General features: G+C 38.0%; 1 protein-coding gene across 1 annotated transcript in view; it reads right to left on the bottom strand.

Moving 5' to 3' along the window:
- Positions 1–18,702, bottom strand: part of LOC124166899 (furin-like protease 2) — a 673,945-nt gene that overhangs the window by 469,483 nt on the left and 185,760 nt on the right. Inside the window, exon 2 of the mRNA XM_046544607.1 lies at positions 16,365–16,499. Coding sequence (XP_046400563.1) covers positions 16,365–16,472 — 108 coding nt within the window. The 5' untranslated portion in view covers positions 16,473–16,499. The remainder of the gene's footprint in view (positions 1–16,364; positions 16,500–18,702) is intronic.

Here is an 18,702-nt window from a genome sequence, read left to right as displayed (position 1 = left end):
ATATATATTTTTTATCTCGAAACTTTTCGAAATTCTACAAAAATGCAAACAAAGCTGATTAGCTTTTTATGCATTGCCACAGTGCCATTAATTACATTTACAGTAAAAGACAGTAAATTTTATACAGAAAATCAATGATTCGAAGTATGTGGCATTGAAAAAAAGTTTCAAAGTCAAACAATATTTTTAAAATGTGGCTGAAAAACATTGAAAGCACACTATTTAATTCATTGAGCATTATGGTCTTGCGAAGCCACTCTTGATTTACCGGAAGGTGCCTTTAAAAGTTTATCGGTAGAGTTATGAAATATCCCTCTTTACATTATTTACAAGCATAGCAACCATTGATTTGACCTTCCCTTCACTATATTATTGATTTTCATATTTTTCCAATCATCACTCATATTATTGAATAGTTTGGGAACATAGACATATAATTATCTACAGCCTTTGTGAATGTAATATTTTGGTCATAAGTTTTTGACATAACATGTAAGAGTAGTATCATAAATAGTAGGTAGGGGAAATAAATTCTTTTTAAGCCCCCTGTGAACAGATTTGAGGGTTTGAACGGTATTTGACGAGAGAAAAAGATTATAAGAAGAATTTTAAATACATATTCGGCAGAAATACGTTTATATTCGGATTTACAGCCAATTTATCGTATTCACATCTCTTCACTGAAAAAGCATGGGAGTTATATTAGCCAGATACAATATTTCAGCCCAGTGTCAACACTTTCCTCGCTTAAAGTTTAATCACTACTTTCGTAAAAGTGAAAGAAAGGCGTTTTGAGAGTATTAGCGAGGGGTACGTTTAATGCTTAAGCCAGAGTAAGAACCAGCCGCAGGTAATAGTGTGGTAACAACGACGAAGACTTGCCAAGAATTCAAGCGCAATGGCTATAAAATTAAGCACCTCCTTTACACCAGCAATAATAGTTTATCTTCGGGGCACCGGCTATGACTCTCTCCCTCCACTGAGAGCAACTGAGGCAATTTCTTAAGCATACACAGAAATAAGACATTTTTTTGCTCCCACCAAATGATCCGTAATCCTCCTGAAATAGGAGCTAAAATAAAATAGAGGCCTCAGGAGCAGCTTGGGAGACTAAAATGTAAATCTCTTTTCCTCGTTTCTCAAAATTAAGGCAGAAACACTCGCCGGGAGGGAACAAGAAGATAAGTCTTAAGAAAGACAGTTAATAATCTTGCACATTCTTAAAAATGAATATTCCTCTTGGGAACAACCCCAACATTAATGCTTTAAAAAAAATCAAATTCATTCCAGAAATTCGTAATGAGAATATCACAACAGGACAAAGAATACGGACTGGTGGGGTTGTTTGGGGCTGTCAAAGTCATGAACTAAAGGGTGCATGCATTAAAATTTAGCTAAGAAAATTATGGTACAACAAATCTGGTCTTTCCAGCATTTTAAATGTTATATTTTCTTCGATTTCCACGATATATTTTCGATCATACAAAAAACCACAGGCCAGTATTATAAAACAAAAGATACACAAGTGGATAAAAACTGAGACATACTACCGGATTGATTAGGAAAGAGAGTTAAATAGCGATGAAATTATGCACCGCTGATGAAATATTTCACTTGAAGTTGTTTGTCGCGAAATTATCTTCTCGAGGAGAAAAGGTATCATAGAGAATAACTCAATTAATTCGACCTGAACTAGAATCAGTACCCAAAAATGCATGAAAATCCCTTAAACATACAGCAGCCTGAGTACGATGAGACCATTTCCCGGCATGCAGAAGAGTTCTCGGTCTTCCTTCACGAACAAAAATCTCTTCTGCAAAGCCGCCAATGTATTATTACACCATTGGCTAATGGTATGCAAGAAGCAATATCTCCGGAAATTATGATATGATATGAATTGCGCGAATGAATAATTCTATCCAGCGATATATCAGCATTTCCTTCATTTTGATTTAAAAATTTCGACGGTTATCATTAAACTGCAAGATAAGTAAAAAACTACACGCCTTTTCCAAGGAATACAATTTATACAAGCTCCAGATAAAACTCAATCACCTTATACGAAAAATATATAAATGAAATAACCCCAAAACTACTCTTATTGCAGCAGTAAAGAATAACAATGGATCTAAATATATTATTAATGGTAGGTATCTCAGGTGCACTATCCTAAAATGAAACTCCACGGAAATCCTCACAGAAATATATCCCAGAATGTATAGGAAAAAAAGGAATAATAGGCCGTACTTCAGACTTACCACTCCACATCCTCCTATACTTCTCTCCTATCTTCACGACCAAAATGCCTTCAACATTTTCATCGGCTTCGCAGTCCAAAAAGCCGGCATAAAATCTCGTATATTGGCATATATCCTTACGAGGACACTGGGTGGGGTGGAAACACGGCCAGCTGGGATGGCATAATTTATTACGAAAACCAGTGGATTAATCCGTAGTTACGACACTAGGAGGCCCTGAGGGAGGAGAATCCCGAGAAGAAAAAAAATGAGGGCGAAGTATGGAGTGATTTTTTTCCCCCGGTAGAGAATGAGCTGGGAATGGTAAGAGGCATAGGGAAGGGTCATAGGGTTCACAAAAAAGAGTTTACAAACGCCGAGCGAAACATTTTCGGGTTTCATTACCCAAAACTCGTAAATAACGGTGAAAAAGGATGAAAAGGGTGAGCATAGGGGGTGGGTAATACGTAGAAAGAGCGTTGGAGGGGTAGAAAGGTCGCAAATTTCTGGAATCACCAGAGAGCCTGCGTTAGGACAAGTGAGCTTACTCCCACAAGCGAATTAATACGAAATACCTAGCAATATTTGCCATGCAAATCAAATATTCCAATTTCCAATCCAACAGGGCCAAATAAAATGGAGTATCCACTTATGTTAGTGGAAACCTGCATAAAAAGCGATTCTATGTAAAATAGGACATCATTGGTGAAAAATAAAATAAATTTAAGAAAAGATTGTTTTTGAGTACAATAAACTGAAATGGAGCCCGCAGAAGTCGGGAATAAAAATATTCAAGAATCGGTGAAAGGTAAGGAAGTTTGAGTGTAGTAAGCATGCTTTCACTTACTCCACAAACGGTCTTAAATTTCGTGGAGACCCCTTTTTAACTGAGATATGAAGACTACTAATCGCAAGCCTGAGAAATTATAGAGTTCATGCATGCTGCCGATATAAAATTAACTACTTCCAGCTTCACTAAAATGTTCATTCTGGAAAAAAGAGATGCAGTGTATCGATATCATTATTTTTTTCACAGTTGATAGAAAAGACTATGATTTCAGACAGGCTTGTAACGATTTGAAAGTGTACCAACTATATTAGTTATACAATAGCATGCATCTTGGATATACTACAGTGGCAGACATTCAAAAAAGATAATTAGGTTTCAATGAGTTGATATTTCAATGAAAACTTTATTTTTCTTCCATTCTTTAGCATTGAAGTAATTGGATGCCCCAAAAATATATATCGAAATACATAACTCAATAAAATTGCCACACTGTCGTGCCTTTTTTGCATTTTAATTGAATTCCATTCAACGTTAGCGTAAAACTTGAATTTAATAAATTCGCATGCATTGTAGTTGCAGTAAATTGCCGATTGGCAAATAATAATTGAGCACAAGCCTAATAGACTCAATTCTGTATTATACTATGAATGAAAACCAATGGTTACAGTCATATCAAAAGTTACGCTAGAATACCAAAACATAATAAATAAACCCCACTACATTGCAGGGGCTGCATTATTCAAAGAAGCTAATTACAGGAAATAGATTCTATTTCGCGCCGACCTAAATTACACACACTAATTTACCCCACAGCAGTGTACTATATAATTCCAGCAAAAAGAGAAGCCCAGTAATTAATGAAAAAGTTTTAATGAACGGGAATTTTGTGATCTATGATTCATAAATACAAGCAAATGGGAATATTTGGATTGTTTACGAGGTAATACTCCCAGAGTAATAAGCGTACTATTTTATCTCAGAGGCAGAGGGAAGGCATTACTGCCATTTGCTTGTATTTCAGGAAGAATTACGTGTGCTCGTACGCTACGCCGTTTTCTCAAATTGCTTTTCATAAAAAATAACGTTTAGTTCAAGAAGCGTTCTACATTTACCACATAATTACGCTCACTGAGCAAATAAATACAGTTATGCTTAAGACTGCTCAGGTTAAATATCTATTACTTAGTTGAGTTAGTTCACTCTTCAGCTGCGGCAGCCAGATCACGTCTTCTACTGTGGGTGTTAAAAATTCGGAGAAGGAATGAATCTCAGTGACAGTTCAGACCGAAGAACATTGCTCCCGGACTCCTCTCGAACCTTTTGTCCGTTCTGCGAGTTCAAGTTCTGCGAGAAGGGCCATCGGGTGATACATTAGCGATACTGCTCATCAAAGGACTGAATTTTAAAGTGAGCTATGAAGCAAATATTGTACGAAAGAACGATCGGCTCGTCGGGGTTTCCGCCGCGTCGTTCCATTAAGGAGGAGAATATTCTGTCTGGAGAATAGCAAGGCGGAATATTATAAGGAAAAAAATGAACCAACGCAGTTGAAATCCAAAACATAGATATTAATCTATTACATCCAAGCCCTCTTTAACAGATATTACTGCAATTAGTTTCCACCACGACTATATCAATCTAATTGAAACACTAGAAATCTAAAGGCAACTGCTTCAGGAAATAAAAACTGATGCACAATACAAAATTAGAATTTTAAAATTGCCAGTTACTCAAAGACATAAAACCACAACAAATGAGCCGGATTTGATAGATTCATGGAGAGGAAAAATAGACAGAATATATTTAAGTAATAGAAAGAAGCCATATTATAAAATCACATTCACTTACAAAAAATATAATTTACTGCACAGTTTTCGTCCAAAACTTTCCTTAGTGGGAAATATACGCAAAGCATTATTTTCTCACCCAAGGATGATATCCGGTGTACCAGAGTACTAGAGATTGCTATGGCTACGTCTTGGAAACCGCTACCTACACCCAAATAGAGACACATTGCCATAATCGTATGGGGACACCAAAGGTACCCGCGCTAGCAGATTAATAGGCTTATTCTTTAAACGTAGACAATTACAGCTTTCTCATATTCGAGAACAGAGAACGCTCACGATTCGGGCACATCGGAATTAAATACAAAACGCAAAGGCTTCAATCATATCCAGGAAGGCAGGCTCGAAATTGCAACTTCAGCACCGGAAGAATATAAACCTATTATTCCGAGGTACGTTCAACAAAAGTGCGTTCGTGGATCGTGAAGGGAAGGAATATGCCGAGAGTAACACTTAATCGCAGAGCCCATAGCGGGAGAGGGCAGCAGCTAATATCCAAACAATGGATCAACTGAAACGAATGCTGTAGTGCTTTCCCCGATTAGAAAGCGTATATATTTTTCTCCCTATACGGAATTAATCGTCAAAAACGGAAAGGATCCATCTCGTGCGGCCGTATAAGTTTTACTCTGCCTCTTCAAAACTGCGGAGAGCGGCAGAACTGGGATTACTCGGCAAATATCAGAGCAGAATCAGAAAAAAACAATGCAGGAATATTAGTAGTAGAGAGGGATTCGGCCTTCTGATAGTTGAAAAATTTTCCGCTAGGACTCATTTGCTGAAAATCTACCACCGATGGATTATATGCAAAAGAATGGCGTCAAATACGACTCCAGAAAAATACCTAACTAGCAAGACCTAAATACAGCGGTCAACTCTGGGGAGAGAAAAAAATTCGTTTCCCAGGTAGGTAAAGGAATCATGTATAAATTATGAAAAAATATAATTGAAGAAAGAGCCAACGGAAATGCATTTAAGGAGGCGGTAGGGTGGAGGAAATTGGAGAACAAGAGAAAAAGAGGAAGAAAATACACAATATAGCGCTACACATGGTGGCTTAGCAAAGGAAATTACTTAAGACAATACATTGGGAGCGTTGATAGACATTATAAGAAGCTAAAGGTTTTTAGAACAAGCAAGTTGAATGAGTGAATGAGGACAGGCGAGGGCAGGGGCGCAGCCAGGAATTAAGGATGGGAAGGGTTTAGGTGCAACTAATACCGGGGTGTGTGGGGTATGGAGTACCCACCAGGATAAGCGGCAGATGCGAGATTAATAAATTGCGGAATTTTAAGATAAATGCTTCAAAATGGTGATTTTTATGGCTTTCTGAGGGATATATTTTTAATCCTTACCCTATTCTATTTGTAATATCAATCCAGTTAAGTACAATGGATTTAACTAAGAAATTTCTCTGAGCTCTGGGGGGGTTTCATCCCCCAAAACCCTCCCTCGCTGCGCCACTGGGTGAGGGTGCTACGCAAACACGCTTTAACATGTTAAACGTTAACTCACTCAGTAGCGGATAGAGAAAAAACTCAAGGTGGGGGCGCAAAATATTTCTTAAGCTACCTTTACCCTTATTGGAATGAAAAATAAGTCGCATGAAAAGTTTGAGAATGTTTCATTTAAGCTGATTATACACATATACAAGAATAAAGCGACCTTATGATATAAAAAAAGTTACAATTGTGGTACTGCAATGTAAGGCAATGCAGATGGCCCTGCAAGGGGAGGGCGCGCACTCCCTTCCCCCCCTCATATGTATCCGCCACTGAACTCATTTCACTCGGAAATATTGAGAGTAGAATACAGAGAAAATACAGAACGCAGCTGATTTGAAGTAGACCAAAGATGAAACATAGTTACTGTCCACAAACGAGAAAAGAGAGTAATCTGGAGTATATCGCTTTACAATGCAGAAATATGAACACCTAGGAAGGAGGATAATAGAAGACTAGAGGCGTTCGAGATGTGGGTCTGAAGAAGAAAGGGAAAGTAAACCGGACGTAGAGGAGGAGGAACGACAAAGTGCTGGGCATGGTTAGTTAGAGGAGAGAGCTTCTAGATGAGACGAAGAGTAGACAGAAGGTATGGACGGAGCGAGTACTTAGCGGGGAGGGGATGTTGGATGGAAAGTTGGGTAAACGAGGAAGAGGCAGGAAGAGAATGGGACTTTAAATAGAATGAAAGAAAGTAGGCTTTATCAGGCATTGAAAAGGGAAGTCCATGAAGGAAGGGGAGGCCATCAGAATACTTCTTAAATTCTCCACGAAACCCTATCTTAATCGGTTTAATAGTTTGATAATAATAATTGTCCACGACTAAACAAACAACATTAGAAACCTACATTATGATACTAATAGGCGACTGTTTAAGACTGGAAAGAAGAATCTCATTCTTTATATTCCTTATAATAGCCAATATCATTCGGTGGAAAGAAATAACAGAGGTGTCTTTCTGCTCGACAGCGTACCGGCTCCTATCAGTCATACATTCCTGTCATAAACGCGAAGGGAGTTGAGAACGAAGTTGGTCGGCTAGCCATACGAGATTCATGGGCGGGCAAGACGAAACTTTATTTTTTTTCGACCAATAGCCACGCGGGCTCAGGCAGGGAAAAAAATTGAACATCGCTCTTTTCGGGAGCAACGCTATTTTTCCTGTATTCACTCATCGACGCTTCATTCTTCTTCATTTGACGAGGCGAGAGGCAACGGAATTCTTCGTTTTCGCTCCCATTCGGACTTGTACGGTACCAGGGGGGGTGGAAAAAACGAACGAAAAATGAAGTCGCGTCATTATTTTTATTTTCCCGAACAGCGTCCGGTATTTCAACTTCGTTAGGGCCACTCCATCGTCATCTCTGCGAAGCTTTTAGTCCAGTCGCGATGCCAAACGAATATTAAACACCCTCCAGGACCCATAAATATAATCTGACGTACGTTGGGGGTATAGGAGTGGAGGGACGAAAAAGGGAAGCAGAAAAAAATTGATGTTGCCGGTAGGGGAAAGAAAGATACAGTAGGGAAATGAAGACGGGCGAACAAGGTACAAGGATACGTTTTCATTTAGACTTCGAGAGGGTGAAAATTCCGACATAGTATAAGTTCTCAGACATACACCTTATTTCAGATGTTCTAAAATGTAAGTACTTAATCTTCTCAAGCCAGAATGAATCAGTATGATTCTGGCGCAATTAAATGTTAGAAATTATCCGTCAGCCTGCCTCTGAAGTTTTTTGTTGTTTTGAAATATTTTTTTCATTTCCATAGAGTAGTCAAAAAAAAGAGTGAACATTCAAGAACGTTCTTCAAGAACAATATTTCAAAAGACAAAGCACGTCCCCAGGCTCAAAGCCACGCGTCATTTAACAGCTTTCGTAACCAGAGAACCATGCTTCATTACCAAAAGACATCACAAAAAGCTCTATTCATAAGCTATCATAGAAAATAAAATACTATTACTGATCTTCATAGCTCGCATAAATGTCGTGGTATCAGCAAAGCAGCTCAGGTCAGCAGTACAACGTAACCTTTAGTATCGGTTATGGGAAAGCATGGGATAATGACTGGGTTGTCCGGTGGTAACACAGAGAATAAAGATAAAGGAAGGGGAAAAAGAGGAGAGGGATTATCACCCACGAGGATTTAGAGGAAAGAGAAACAAATTTACTGGAGCGAAATTAACAATACCATCACTGGATTCCGCATTGGCCCTAATCATTACTCATGCAAATTACGCGCAGAGAGATGGATTTTGAATTTAAAAAATAACGAAATTCACCACGTCGAGGAAAGAAATTCATAGCAAACGTGAGGAGTTTTTTTTACTGAAAATGATTTTTCTGTGTCATTAGATAGATCAAACTCAAAAATCACTATTTAGGGCAACAATAAAGGATGAATGCAAGCTTTTATCTCAAAGAAAATGAATAATTGGAGCGGATTTTTGTTTAATTTCATAAATAGTCACACCCATGGTATTTGAGCAAGTCCGCAAGTGTATGAGGAAAAAAAAACGAGCTGCGGAACATGGAAGTCATAGTAAGACAGGAAAGACGAAAAAATTGAACTCCGTTGGTTAGGAGCCAGACGTTTAGCTATTTCTGAATTATTTCGGCCCAAAGTTTTTTAATACCCTAGTCAACACGTAATCGAACATGTAAAAAATAGATAAGACTTATCAATGATTGTCTTTGTGACACCATGAAAATCTTTCCCTCCTGATACCATGGAATGTGGCTCTTTAGTATATTGATCGAAAGAGCAAAAAACAAATTAATCATTCCGTTAATTTAGCTAATATTTGAATGGTCTCATTGCCTGATTCGTGGATATATTGCATTTCGAGGTATATAAAACTATCCATATCATCACCTTCAAAGATATAATATGAGGGGTTGAGAAGCCATGGGGTACATATGATTTTTTTTTCTGAACAGAGTTAGGTTCAGAAATTGACAGATGAAATATCCAAAAACCAGAGGAAGTCTTTGAGTGAGTTTTGTCTTTGAAACTTGAGTGAGCCTTTGTTCTGTGCTGACATAGAGGGGAAAATAAAATGCACACCTAAATATTACCTGAATGATCTCGTTTGTTTTCTTTACCCAATTTTTGTACCAAGCTTAGAAAAAAAATCACTTGCACCCCTTCGCTTCTCACCCCGTCATATGACATATAAGTTTAAAATAACACTTTTCAACTCAGTAGATGAAAAACATACGAAACAAATAAAAGCCCACAATGGGCGTTGTGATCGAAACGAGGAGTTTTCTCCTGTTATACAGGTCGAAGCCAACATCCTGGCGCCACGAAAACGAAGCGGAGATCAGAGGATGAACGAGGGGGATGGGATAGGGAGATGCATAAATCCTCGGCGAAGTTTACGCCCGAGCAATTAACGAAATCTCATCACGCGGGTCCCACCCTCCAGTTTTGGATCCAGTCCGACTAGTGCCTCTAAACCACCGCCTGGGGACGCGTTGGAGAAGGGGTTGAAGGGAGGTGACGGTTTGAGTCGTGAGGAAAGTGAGCGAACCCTGTGTACGGGAACGAACGCCCGACGCTTTTGCGATTCCTCCGTAACATTGGAGAAGTCACGTAAGTGGAGCCCCGCAGTCAAAGGAACTACCGGTAAGATTAGCACCCTCAAAACTCAAAGTCAGAGGAAAGCAAGCAAGCGCGCCCTGCATATAGAAATCTTTTAACGGAAGGGAACTTTTGCATATACAAACCGTAGGCAACGGCGCTTATGAGTGTTCCGCCCAAGATGTCATTTAAATCGCACAGCATTGGAAAAATCATGCAAAAGGGAGAAAAAAGGTGGGAACGTGCTCAAACGCGTATCGAAAATGGGAATAGGGTATTTGTAGTGCCGTTGGTGACGGGAATAAATCGGAATAAATGTTGGAGAAAAAACTGAAGGCAGTAAAACGACAGCATAGAATATAAGCGGTGTTTCGAGTAAGGAAATGAGGAAAAAACACAAGTTTTGATGCAGGAAAAAACTGAACGATGAGGAAAATAGGCACTTTCGGATAAACTGCTTTCAGATATGAGAAATTGGTGTAGCGATAATGAACGACGCTGAAATAGGCGAAAGGCTAACTTGCATTCCAGTATACAACAAACTGATTTTTAAAAATTATAAACAGGGGTCATTAGAGCTAATAGTTTCGCTATTGCTGACTGGTAGGCGATAATACTCTTCCGTTAACAGACAACTGCCAGCGTTTTTGAGGAAAATAAATGCGTCATCTGATACTGGATATGAATATTCGATTACTTAGACTACATGAGCCCACCGCTAATTATTTACGCGCGATAATCTGTTCAATTTCGGACATCACAGTAATATCAAAAGTCAATACGGCACAAAAAAAGCTACATTTTTAACGAAACCGATTGTAGCGCCACCCTACCAGAACGGACAGTTTTTTGATCATTTGTGCAAAGTAACCAACATTTCAATTGAAAACCGCCAGTGCAAATAAAACTTTGTCGGCAAAAATATGAATTTCATAGTTTGAGAAGGAAATACAATCATGCAACAATAATGTAGTACAAAGAAATCTGAAATTAAAATGAAAACCGATATTAAAAATTATACGTATTATTAAAAAATAAAATTTTCTCGTTCCCACAAGGGTTGGTGCCGGCCTCAAAATAGTGAAGTACACAGCTTTCCAAGGAAAATTTTCCCTTACGTCATAAACCACACGCACGACAACGTGGTTAGGGGTATCGCTTGTCAGAAACACAGCTCCCTGCTAAAATAGTTTGCTCACGAACAGATGAGTCATCTTTCACGAGCACTAGCAAACACTCAGCGCTCATGCTACCTTAACCTTTGAAAGACAAGCAATCTTTAGATTAATATTCCGAGCAGAATCGAGTCCTCGTGCAGTCGATTCTCTGAAGCGGGGATGAATACGAGGTGGCCGCGTTCAGCACCCCGCCGAGTGATCTATTTCATCGGAGCGAGGAGAGACGTTCGAGATTTAAAAAATTAAGACGCTTCGCCGAGGCACTGACGTACGCGACGTGCTAATTTTCCGATGCTCGCAGAGATGAACTTATCCGCAATGCTTAGCTCCGCCGCCTGCAATGTAAGTGCATGGACAACTGAGGTTTTACACTTGCCTAGGGGCAAATCAAGAGTCATTCACGAGGAGGGGTGAAGTTTTTGAGGCGACCTCTAACCGCACAGAATGAGCCATTTGACTAGTCTCGTCCAAGGTGTTCTTCGCGGCCTGAAGTGCCAAGCCATTGCTAGTAAGATCTTTCACTGTGTTACGCGCGGCGAAGCTATACGGGGGGAATTTCCCGCCCAGACCCACGGTCACGTTGCGTGAATGGAGCAATCTGCCTTGAAGAGAAATTTGATTGGACGAGTCGGCCCTCGATGGTGGCTCCTCACGACGGCGGGCTGCTGAATCAGACCAAAGGAGGCGTCTTAATTAGGAAAATAGAGGGACAAGGCCCTGAGCGGTGACGTCGCCGCAGCCAAGGGGGGTTATTAGAATGCGTGGCCCGCCGAGAGGGTTCTCATGAGACGAAGGGGCAACAAGAGAGCCGCGACGGCCGTGGATAATTATTGTGACGGCAATCCTATTGAATACTGCATGAGAGAGAGGACGGTGTTCATTACACGTAGCAACTGAAAGAATCATAAGCCTGCCATTAGAATTCTTTTTTATGACCACGAAGCAGCGTAAGTTTGAAAGATTTGTACCACTGATGAGGTTTCATATTAAAAATATGCACTAACAATTTTTAAATGATTTTTTAACAATGGGAAGTACAACTAACCTTTTGTATAAATTCGTTTCTCTAGTCGAACCGGAAGATAATTTTATAACTAATAATGCAGCACCATATTGGTAACGAAAAAATTTCCTTCCTTTGCTCATTGTTCATATAAAGTATATTTCTCTCTTTGAAAAAGATAATAGCATACGTTTAAATGTAGATATTAAAGTTTATTCAAACCGATTATCATTCTTTACGATGAGTCATGAGTTAATTTAGCAGCATGGATTTGAAAAGTTTTTTTCACAAGGAATTGGTTGGTTGAAACGCACACTTGTATTCTATATACATATTTACGTAAAATCAGTTATTCATTATATATACATTCAATTTAAAGTATTCCTAAGTATTTCGTTCACTGATCACGAAAATAATTAACAAATAAATGTAATCCTAATAGAAAACCTCGGGAATGCTTTCTAACCTCTCATTGTTCCAACATACGATTCTGACAACGTAACAAAAATTCAAATACAACGGCAAATATAATTGCTTTTGGAGAGCCTATGAATCTATCTCGATCAAATAAATGTGTCCGGAAAATAATGTTTCCCACACTTTTTATAACTCGCATTCTTAAAAATGGGAGAAAATAGTTACGCCACTTATATTTTCAGTCAGCACATGTCATACAATTAAAAATATTTTTCCCTTTGGCCACGCATTCAGAGAATAACATTCGATAAAAAAAGAACACAAATACAAATAGAATATGAATCATATCGAATTGCTCGGGGGACATCATCATTAGTCAACAATCCTACGATTAGTTTGACGCAGCTTCCATTCCTCTCTCCCATCCCCTAGCCTTATCACAGCGACGTATGTTCGGGGGTACGAATTGCAAAAAAAAATACATCGTGCTGATTCGGAAACCAATTCCGGCAATAAGGTCCCGCGATTTCGGGCTCAACATCAAGCAAAGCAATTCTTTAATTTGATAAAGGTTTTCTGTTTACATTCTCTCATCTCTTAATGAAATTACAAAACAAGGACGCAAAAAGAGTACACCGCAGAAAGCTGCTGCTTGGAGGTTTCAAGGTGTTCTTAAACACTGGAAGGAGAGAAATCTGGAGTAAATAAATGAACCATGAGTTTCTCAAATTGATCTTAATTGCGGACGAAAAAGGGTAGCCTGCTTCCGTACGCTGAATTTCTCACCAGAGGTCTCCATAATATTGGAACTCAAATAATGCTGTGTCTTCGTTCCGAATTGATATTTCCGCAATTCAATTACTTTAAAAGCAGCGCATGAGCTTTGCCTCCAATAACAGGGATACGACACATTTTAACGAAGCGTTTCTGTAAACTTGGTTAAGTTCCTGTTTTATTACTTTACCTCAAAGCGATTACGCAAACATAAAATAATATAAAATAAAATTAGCACTAAAGAAAGTTGTTTAGAGAAACGAGATAAAGAGGGCCAACTAGGGAATTACATATAGAAAATTGCCGACTAAATTAGGCTATAGCCTATAGGGGACGGTTCGTGACCAAGGACGAAATTCATTTCCGAGAATAGTTTCAAATTAAGGAAGATTCAATAGCATCTATAAAACGAATTCATCCAGATTATTTGACCAATGGCTATTCACTTCTCTGTGAAACGAGAATTGAATTAAATATCCCAGGAGTTTGAGAGGTAATAAAAGGAACTGCGGATAGGGGACGCAGTAAACCCCACCCATTTCTCATTCTTCAGTCTGTAGAACAATTACCACTGAATGGGCCGTTTTCAGTTTAATATAGTCCCTAGACTTATACCCCGACATATATTTAAATTTTATTGCTCCTTCCAAGCAATTCCTCAACTGATAATCGGAAGAGTCCCTAAAAACTAATTGCATACACCCATTTCCTCAATTTTAGCACAGGAAAATGAATGGGTGTTTTGAGGAATAAGTAAATAACGTTTCATATTCCACTAAAAATACAAAATAAAAATTATCGAGAGATAAATACATGCTCAATAAGCAAATTGAGCTAATCATAAGTTTGAATAAACAATTTTTCCTCACAAGATGTCTCAGCTCAGCGCAGCGGTCTCCAAAATGGCATAATTTTCAAGTATTTTTTTTCGAAAACAAAATAAGAAAATCATAAAAATTACCGCTATATATATCCTTTTTCTATACCGCGTAGTTAAACTACGTTAAAAGTTATCTCATCTGAGGAAATTAATCGACTTGAATATCGGTAAGAAGTAGTGGAAATAAACGTAATTTCCCAGTAGCAATGCTAAAAGTTTTGAACTTAGAAAGTGCAGGTTGTATCCCCTTGAAAATAACACAATGTGATGAAACCATGGTCGGTTGTGATTTGATGTTGATTTTGAATTAAAAGTGTGGAAATAACCATTTGTGTTCTTTTATATTGAATACATCGAACTTCCACAAAATCAAGCCTGAAAAATCAATGATTATATTAACTATTCACAATATTATCTACAGCTGGCAAATTGTTGGCCAAAGAAATGAGCGAGTAGACCATTTCTAATAAAACGGTGAGGAGTACCCCAGATATGAACGAAGAACTTGGAAGTAGATGCTAGGCATAAATTGGCATCAAGAGCTTGGAAAGGAAATTACTGCAGGGTTTCTTGGAGGGCCTAAACGGGTGGAGGGAACGCAAGTGCTCGGCAAATGGCTCTTATCATCGGTCTGGATGCGAAATTATCCGATAATAATTCCTTTTGAGTGCCTGCTGCAGATCCCTACGGCTTGGCGATATAAATTTACCTAGCGAGCCACCAGTATGGGTGCGACAATGGGGAGCGCCTTCTGCCGGGTGAGGAAGCATCACTCCCACTCAAATATTCATCCTTTCTCATCAATGTTGACGCATTATTTGGAATTATTACTTACGTTATCAGTCATGGTATTATATTTCATTTTTCCAGAAAACTTTTAATCTATCGCATAATTCTTCTTGCTTGATAGCGGCTCCTTCAGACAGGTACGAAATGTATAGCATTAAATGCCTTGTAGTTATAGATTTTTTATTTTATTAGTGTCTTAATTACAGACGCTGATGGCAAAAGCTTTTAAAAGAGATGCAAGGAGCATAAAAATGCTTTACCTATGACAATTATAAAAATTGACCACTAACCACTCTATATGAACAGACATTTTAAGATGATAGCGTGTGTACTCCATTCCCGACAACTTCACTTGCCGTAACTAGCCTCATTACAACCTAGACTAGTAAGTTAAGTAATATAAAATCACAACTTCAACATGACATCGATTCAAAAGACTTTCGAAAGGTATTAGGACTAATGCAAAGTAATTCTGTATTATTAGAAATTACCTAGCATTGACATAAAATTGAGCTTTTTTTAACACCCGCTCGCGCAACAATGTACGCCGCTTGTTTTATTTGCGAACACCCAAAAGCTATTTCCAAGTTCTCAACTCAAGAGCCACACCAAGTAAAGGTAAATAATTTTGTTAAAATTCTTTAAAAAATTTCAACCGACCAAATAAATGAAATGTTACAAGCATTTAAGGAAAATAAAAATTATTTATTCGCAAAAATAATAAATGTGTATTATGAATCACCCTAGCTACACTGAAAATAAAAAGACATTAAAATTTTAAAACAAGCTTTTAGCGAATACATTGGGAATGGAAGCGAGCTAACGGGTGCCTAAACATAAGAGACCTACTGTGGGCCTCATCAAATGCCATTGAATACGTAAACCTTGGTACAAAGAGCTAGGGGTGGATTTTTATAAACATTTAAAATTTTTGCTAGTTACATAGTTTTTGTACCCTTGTAACTGGAGTTTATATCAAACTGCATGACTATGAGTCCCAAACGTTATAGATTATTAATTATATTTATCATAGAACGTAGCACCCCCTACTATAAAAAAGCCCCTCTCTACCAGGGGATATTCTATACTCCAAGCACCCAGGTCATGATCCTCCCACCCAAATGTGATGCAGAATCATCCCATGTGAATGAGCTCAGTGAGCTCGTCGACAAGCACGCATGATAACTGCGTAGCACCCAATAGCCGAGGCCAGCAATAAAACCTCCAACATCCGTTTATTATTAAAAAAAAAATGGCACGGTAAGAAAAGTAAATGAATTACATTCGAGACGACACCAAACTTCATCTAAAAATTGACCCTAAAATTTGCAATAAAAAGAACCACGCGTCTGTACTCACATAATTGAGGGCGAGATCCGGGTGGTTGGTCTGAATGCCATCGTCCAATATGGAGACCACGACGCCTTTTCCGGTGTAACCGCGCTGCCACGCCGGAACAACGTTCATGTCGAAGCCATCCTTCGCACCGCCATTCTGCAAGAATACAAACATGAATGAATTAGAATTGACCAAACATGAATAAAAGTCTTTGAAAATGTATTAATAATAATCACCGCAACCATTCAATACTTAATAATTAATGTAATTCAGGTTTGCAGGATCAATCCCATAGTGCATTTGATGGGCCTGTACGACCACAAACATGTAACTCACATTTTCAGCTGTCTTTTTTCTTCTTTACCGATACATAGCGTTATTAGTTACTTAAAAATTAGAATTGAAACGATTATTAATCGATAAAATGGTGTAAAGCTAATAAAAACCTTTACACTTAAGCGCTAAAAAACAGACAAGAAAGGCCAGTACAAAAAATACGCACACTTTTCAGCAATCACGCATCTTTTTTCTATTTTCGAAAAAGATTCGTAATTAAGGAAATGATAACAACTAATATATACCCCGAAACGTAAGGCCAACTCTTTCAAAGTGATCGGAGGAATAGTGTGGCATAAGTGGGTACAATTATCTTTGCCAGATTCGGTAAATTTTCATAGCCCACGAATATATAAGTATTAATCTCAGAGAATCTAGAAAGTAATTGAACTTAAAAGAGTGCGAGCAAAGAATTTACATTATCCAGTGATACTTTTCGAGTAATAAAACCTGTACATATATCTTTTAAATACAGTTTTTCTTCGATAATCTAAAAATAAACCCCAATCTTAGGTTGCTCATTGGACTTATAAAACATGTAAATATTAAATAAATACAATTACAAAATGATGATAAAATTTACTGCGCAAAACAGAATACTGCAACTGCATTCATGCACACCATAATAATATTTCCATGCATGCCAGTAATGTTTACCAGTAATTAAATTCATACAAAGCTCGTCACCACAAAAAATGCGAAGAATAGAAAATTTCGCAATAGTATCCCAAAAAACTTAAAACCCGGAAAGTTTTGGCAGTAAGCAAATATTCTAAAATTTTACAACTTCCTGGTTCTATCAGCCCACCATCCCGGTAACACGTTTTTGCGATCGGCTATGGGGAACTAATACGCATCAATTGAACTAGATAGTTTGACTGTTATCGGCTTCAACGAACCTACCTGGTATGAAATTGCTAGTCCAATCACGTCCTCTGATGACTGGAATGCAGAATCACCCTAAGTGAGAAATTGATTGATTCAAAGCAGATGCAAAACGCCTGGCTCGATTTCATGCATCAAAGAGGCGCACATTTCATTAAAACCGAATATTTGGTCGTGACATGGCTATTAATTTTATGGGTGAGAGTTGTTTTTATCAGGTCATTTCGAATAAGAAGGTCATTTGCAAAAATCATCAATGATACTGAATAATTGAAACATCTGAGTAAATAATCATATGACTATCGACGATATTCAATCAAAATACGTTATAACCAATTACGGTTTGGAACCGAAGACGGGAGTTCATCAAAATTAAAACACCGATGAATCAGCAGTCCTCTTCCTTCATTACGAGTAACAATTTATTGGGGATGAGCAATACTTATGAGCAGAAAAATGCTGATTATGGGCTTTCGTACGCAGCATAAAATTAACTCAAGAGTAGAGATTAAGTTTTAATAAAAGTATAAGCTATTCTTCCTTTCGTAAATTGAACTATGTCAAAAGCATCAAAAATGAAATTGGTTTCGTTTGCGTCCGGACGAAATATATAATTTCAAGAAGTCAAATTTAATCTCGTACGTACAATTTTCATGTATAAATATCTAACACCAATGAACAAATAATAAGGCACATTATCCATGAATATGTTTAAAATTTAATCACTTTACATCCTTACTGACATTTCATCTTTATTTACCTTACATTGCAAAGAAATTTAGGAGCGTGAAAACTGCACCACAAATCGACTAAGTACGAAATTATGGAAATATACATATCCTCAATAGAAAAACGCTGTGCAATTCGAATGCTTCGGCTAGATCTGCACAGTGCCCAAGTCCAATTTTGTCCTACTACCATCAAATTAGACACTCATCTCTTAATACTTATAGCAATCCGGGAAGCAAGAATAGTGTTTTAGTTGCAAATCTCATGAAATTTACAGATTTATGTATCAATTCCATTTAAGTAATATTTCATTAGAGCCGCGTACGATGGACATATTTTCCTTTCAGCGAGAAAATTCAATGCTCGATGCATATATTAAGGCAAACATAAGCGTAATATTGAACACGTA

Source organism: Ischnura elegans, chromosome 10, assembly GCF_921293095.1.
Source record: "Ischnura elegans chromosome 10, ioIscEleg1.1, whole genome shotgun sequence".
In the NCBI taxonomy this organism is placed as follows: domain Eukaryota; kingdom Metazoa; phylum Arthropoda; class Insecta; order Odonata; family Coenagrionidae; genus Ischnura; species Ischnura elegans.
The sequence above is the reverse complement of the archived record's forward strand: the minus strand, read 5'-3'. Positions and strand labels throughout refer to the sequence as shown.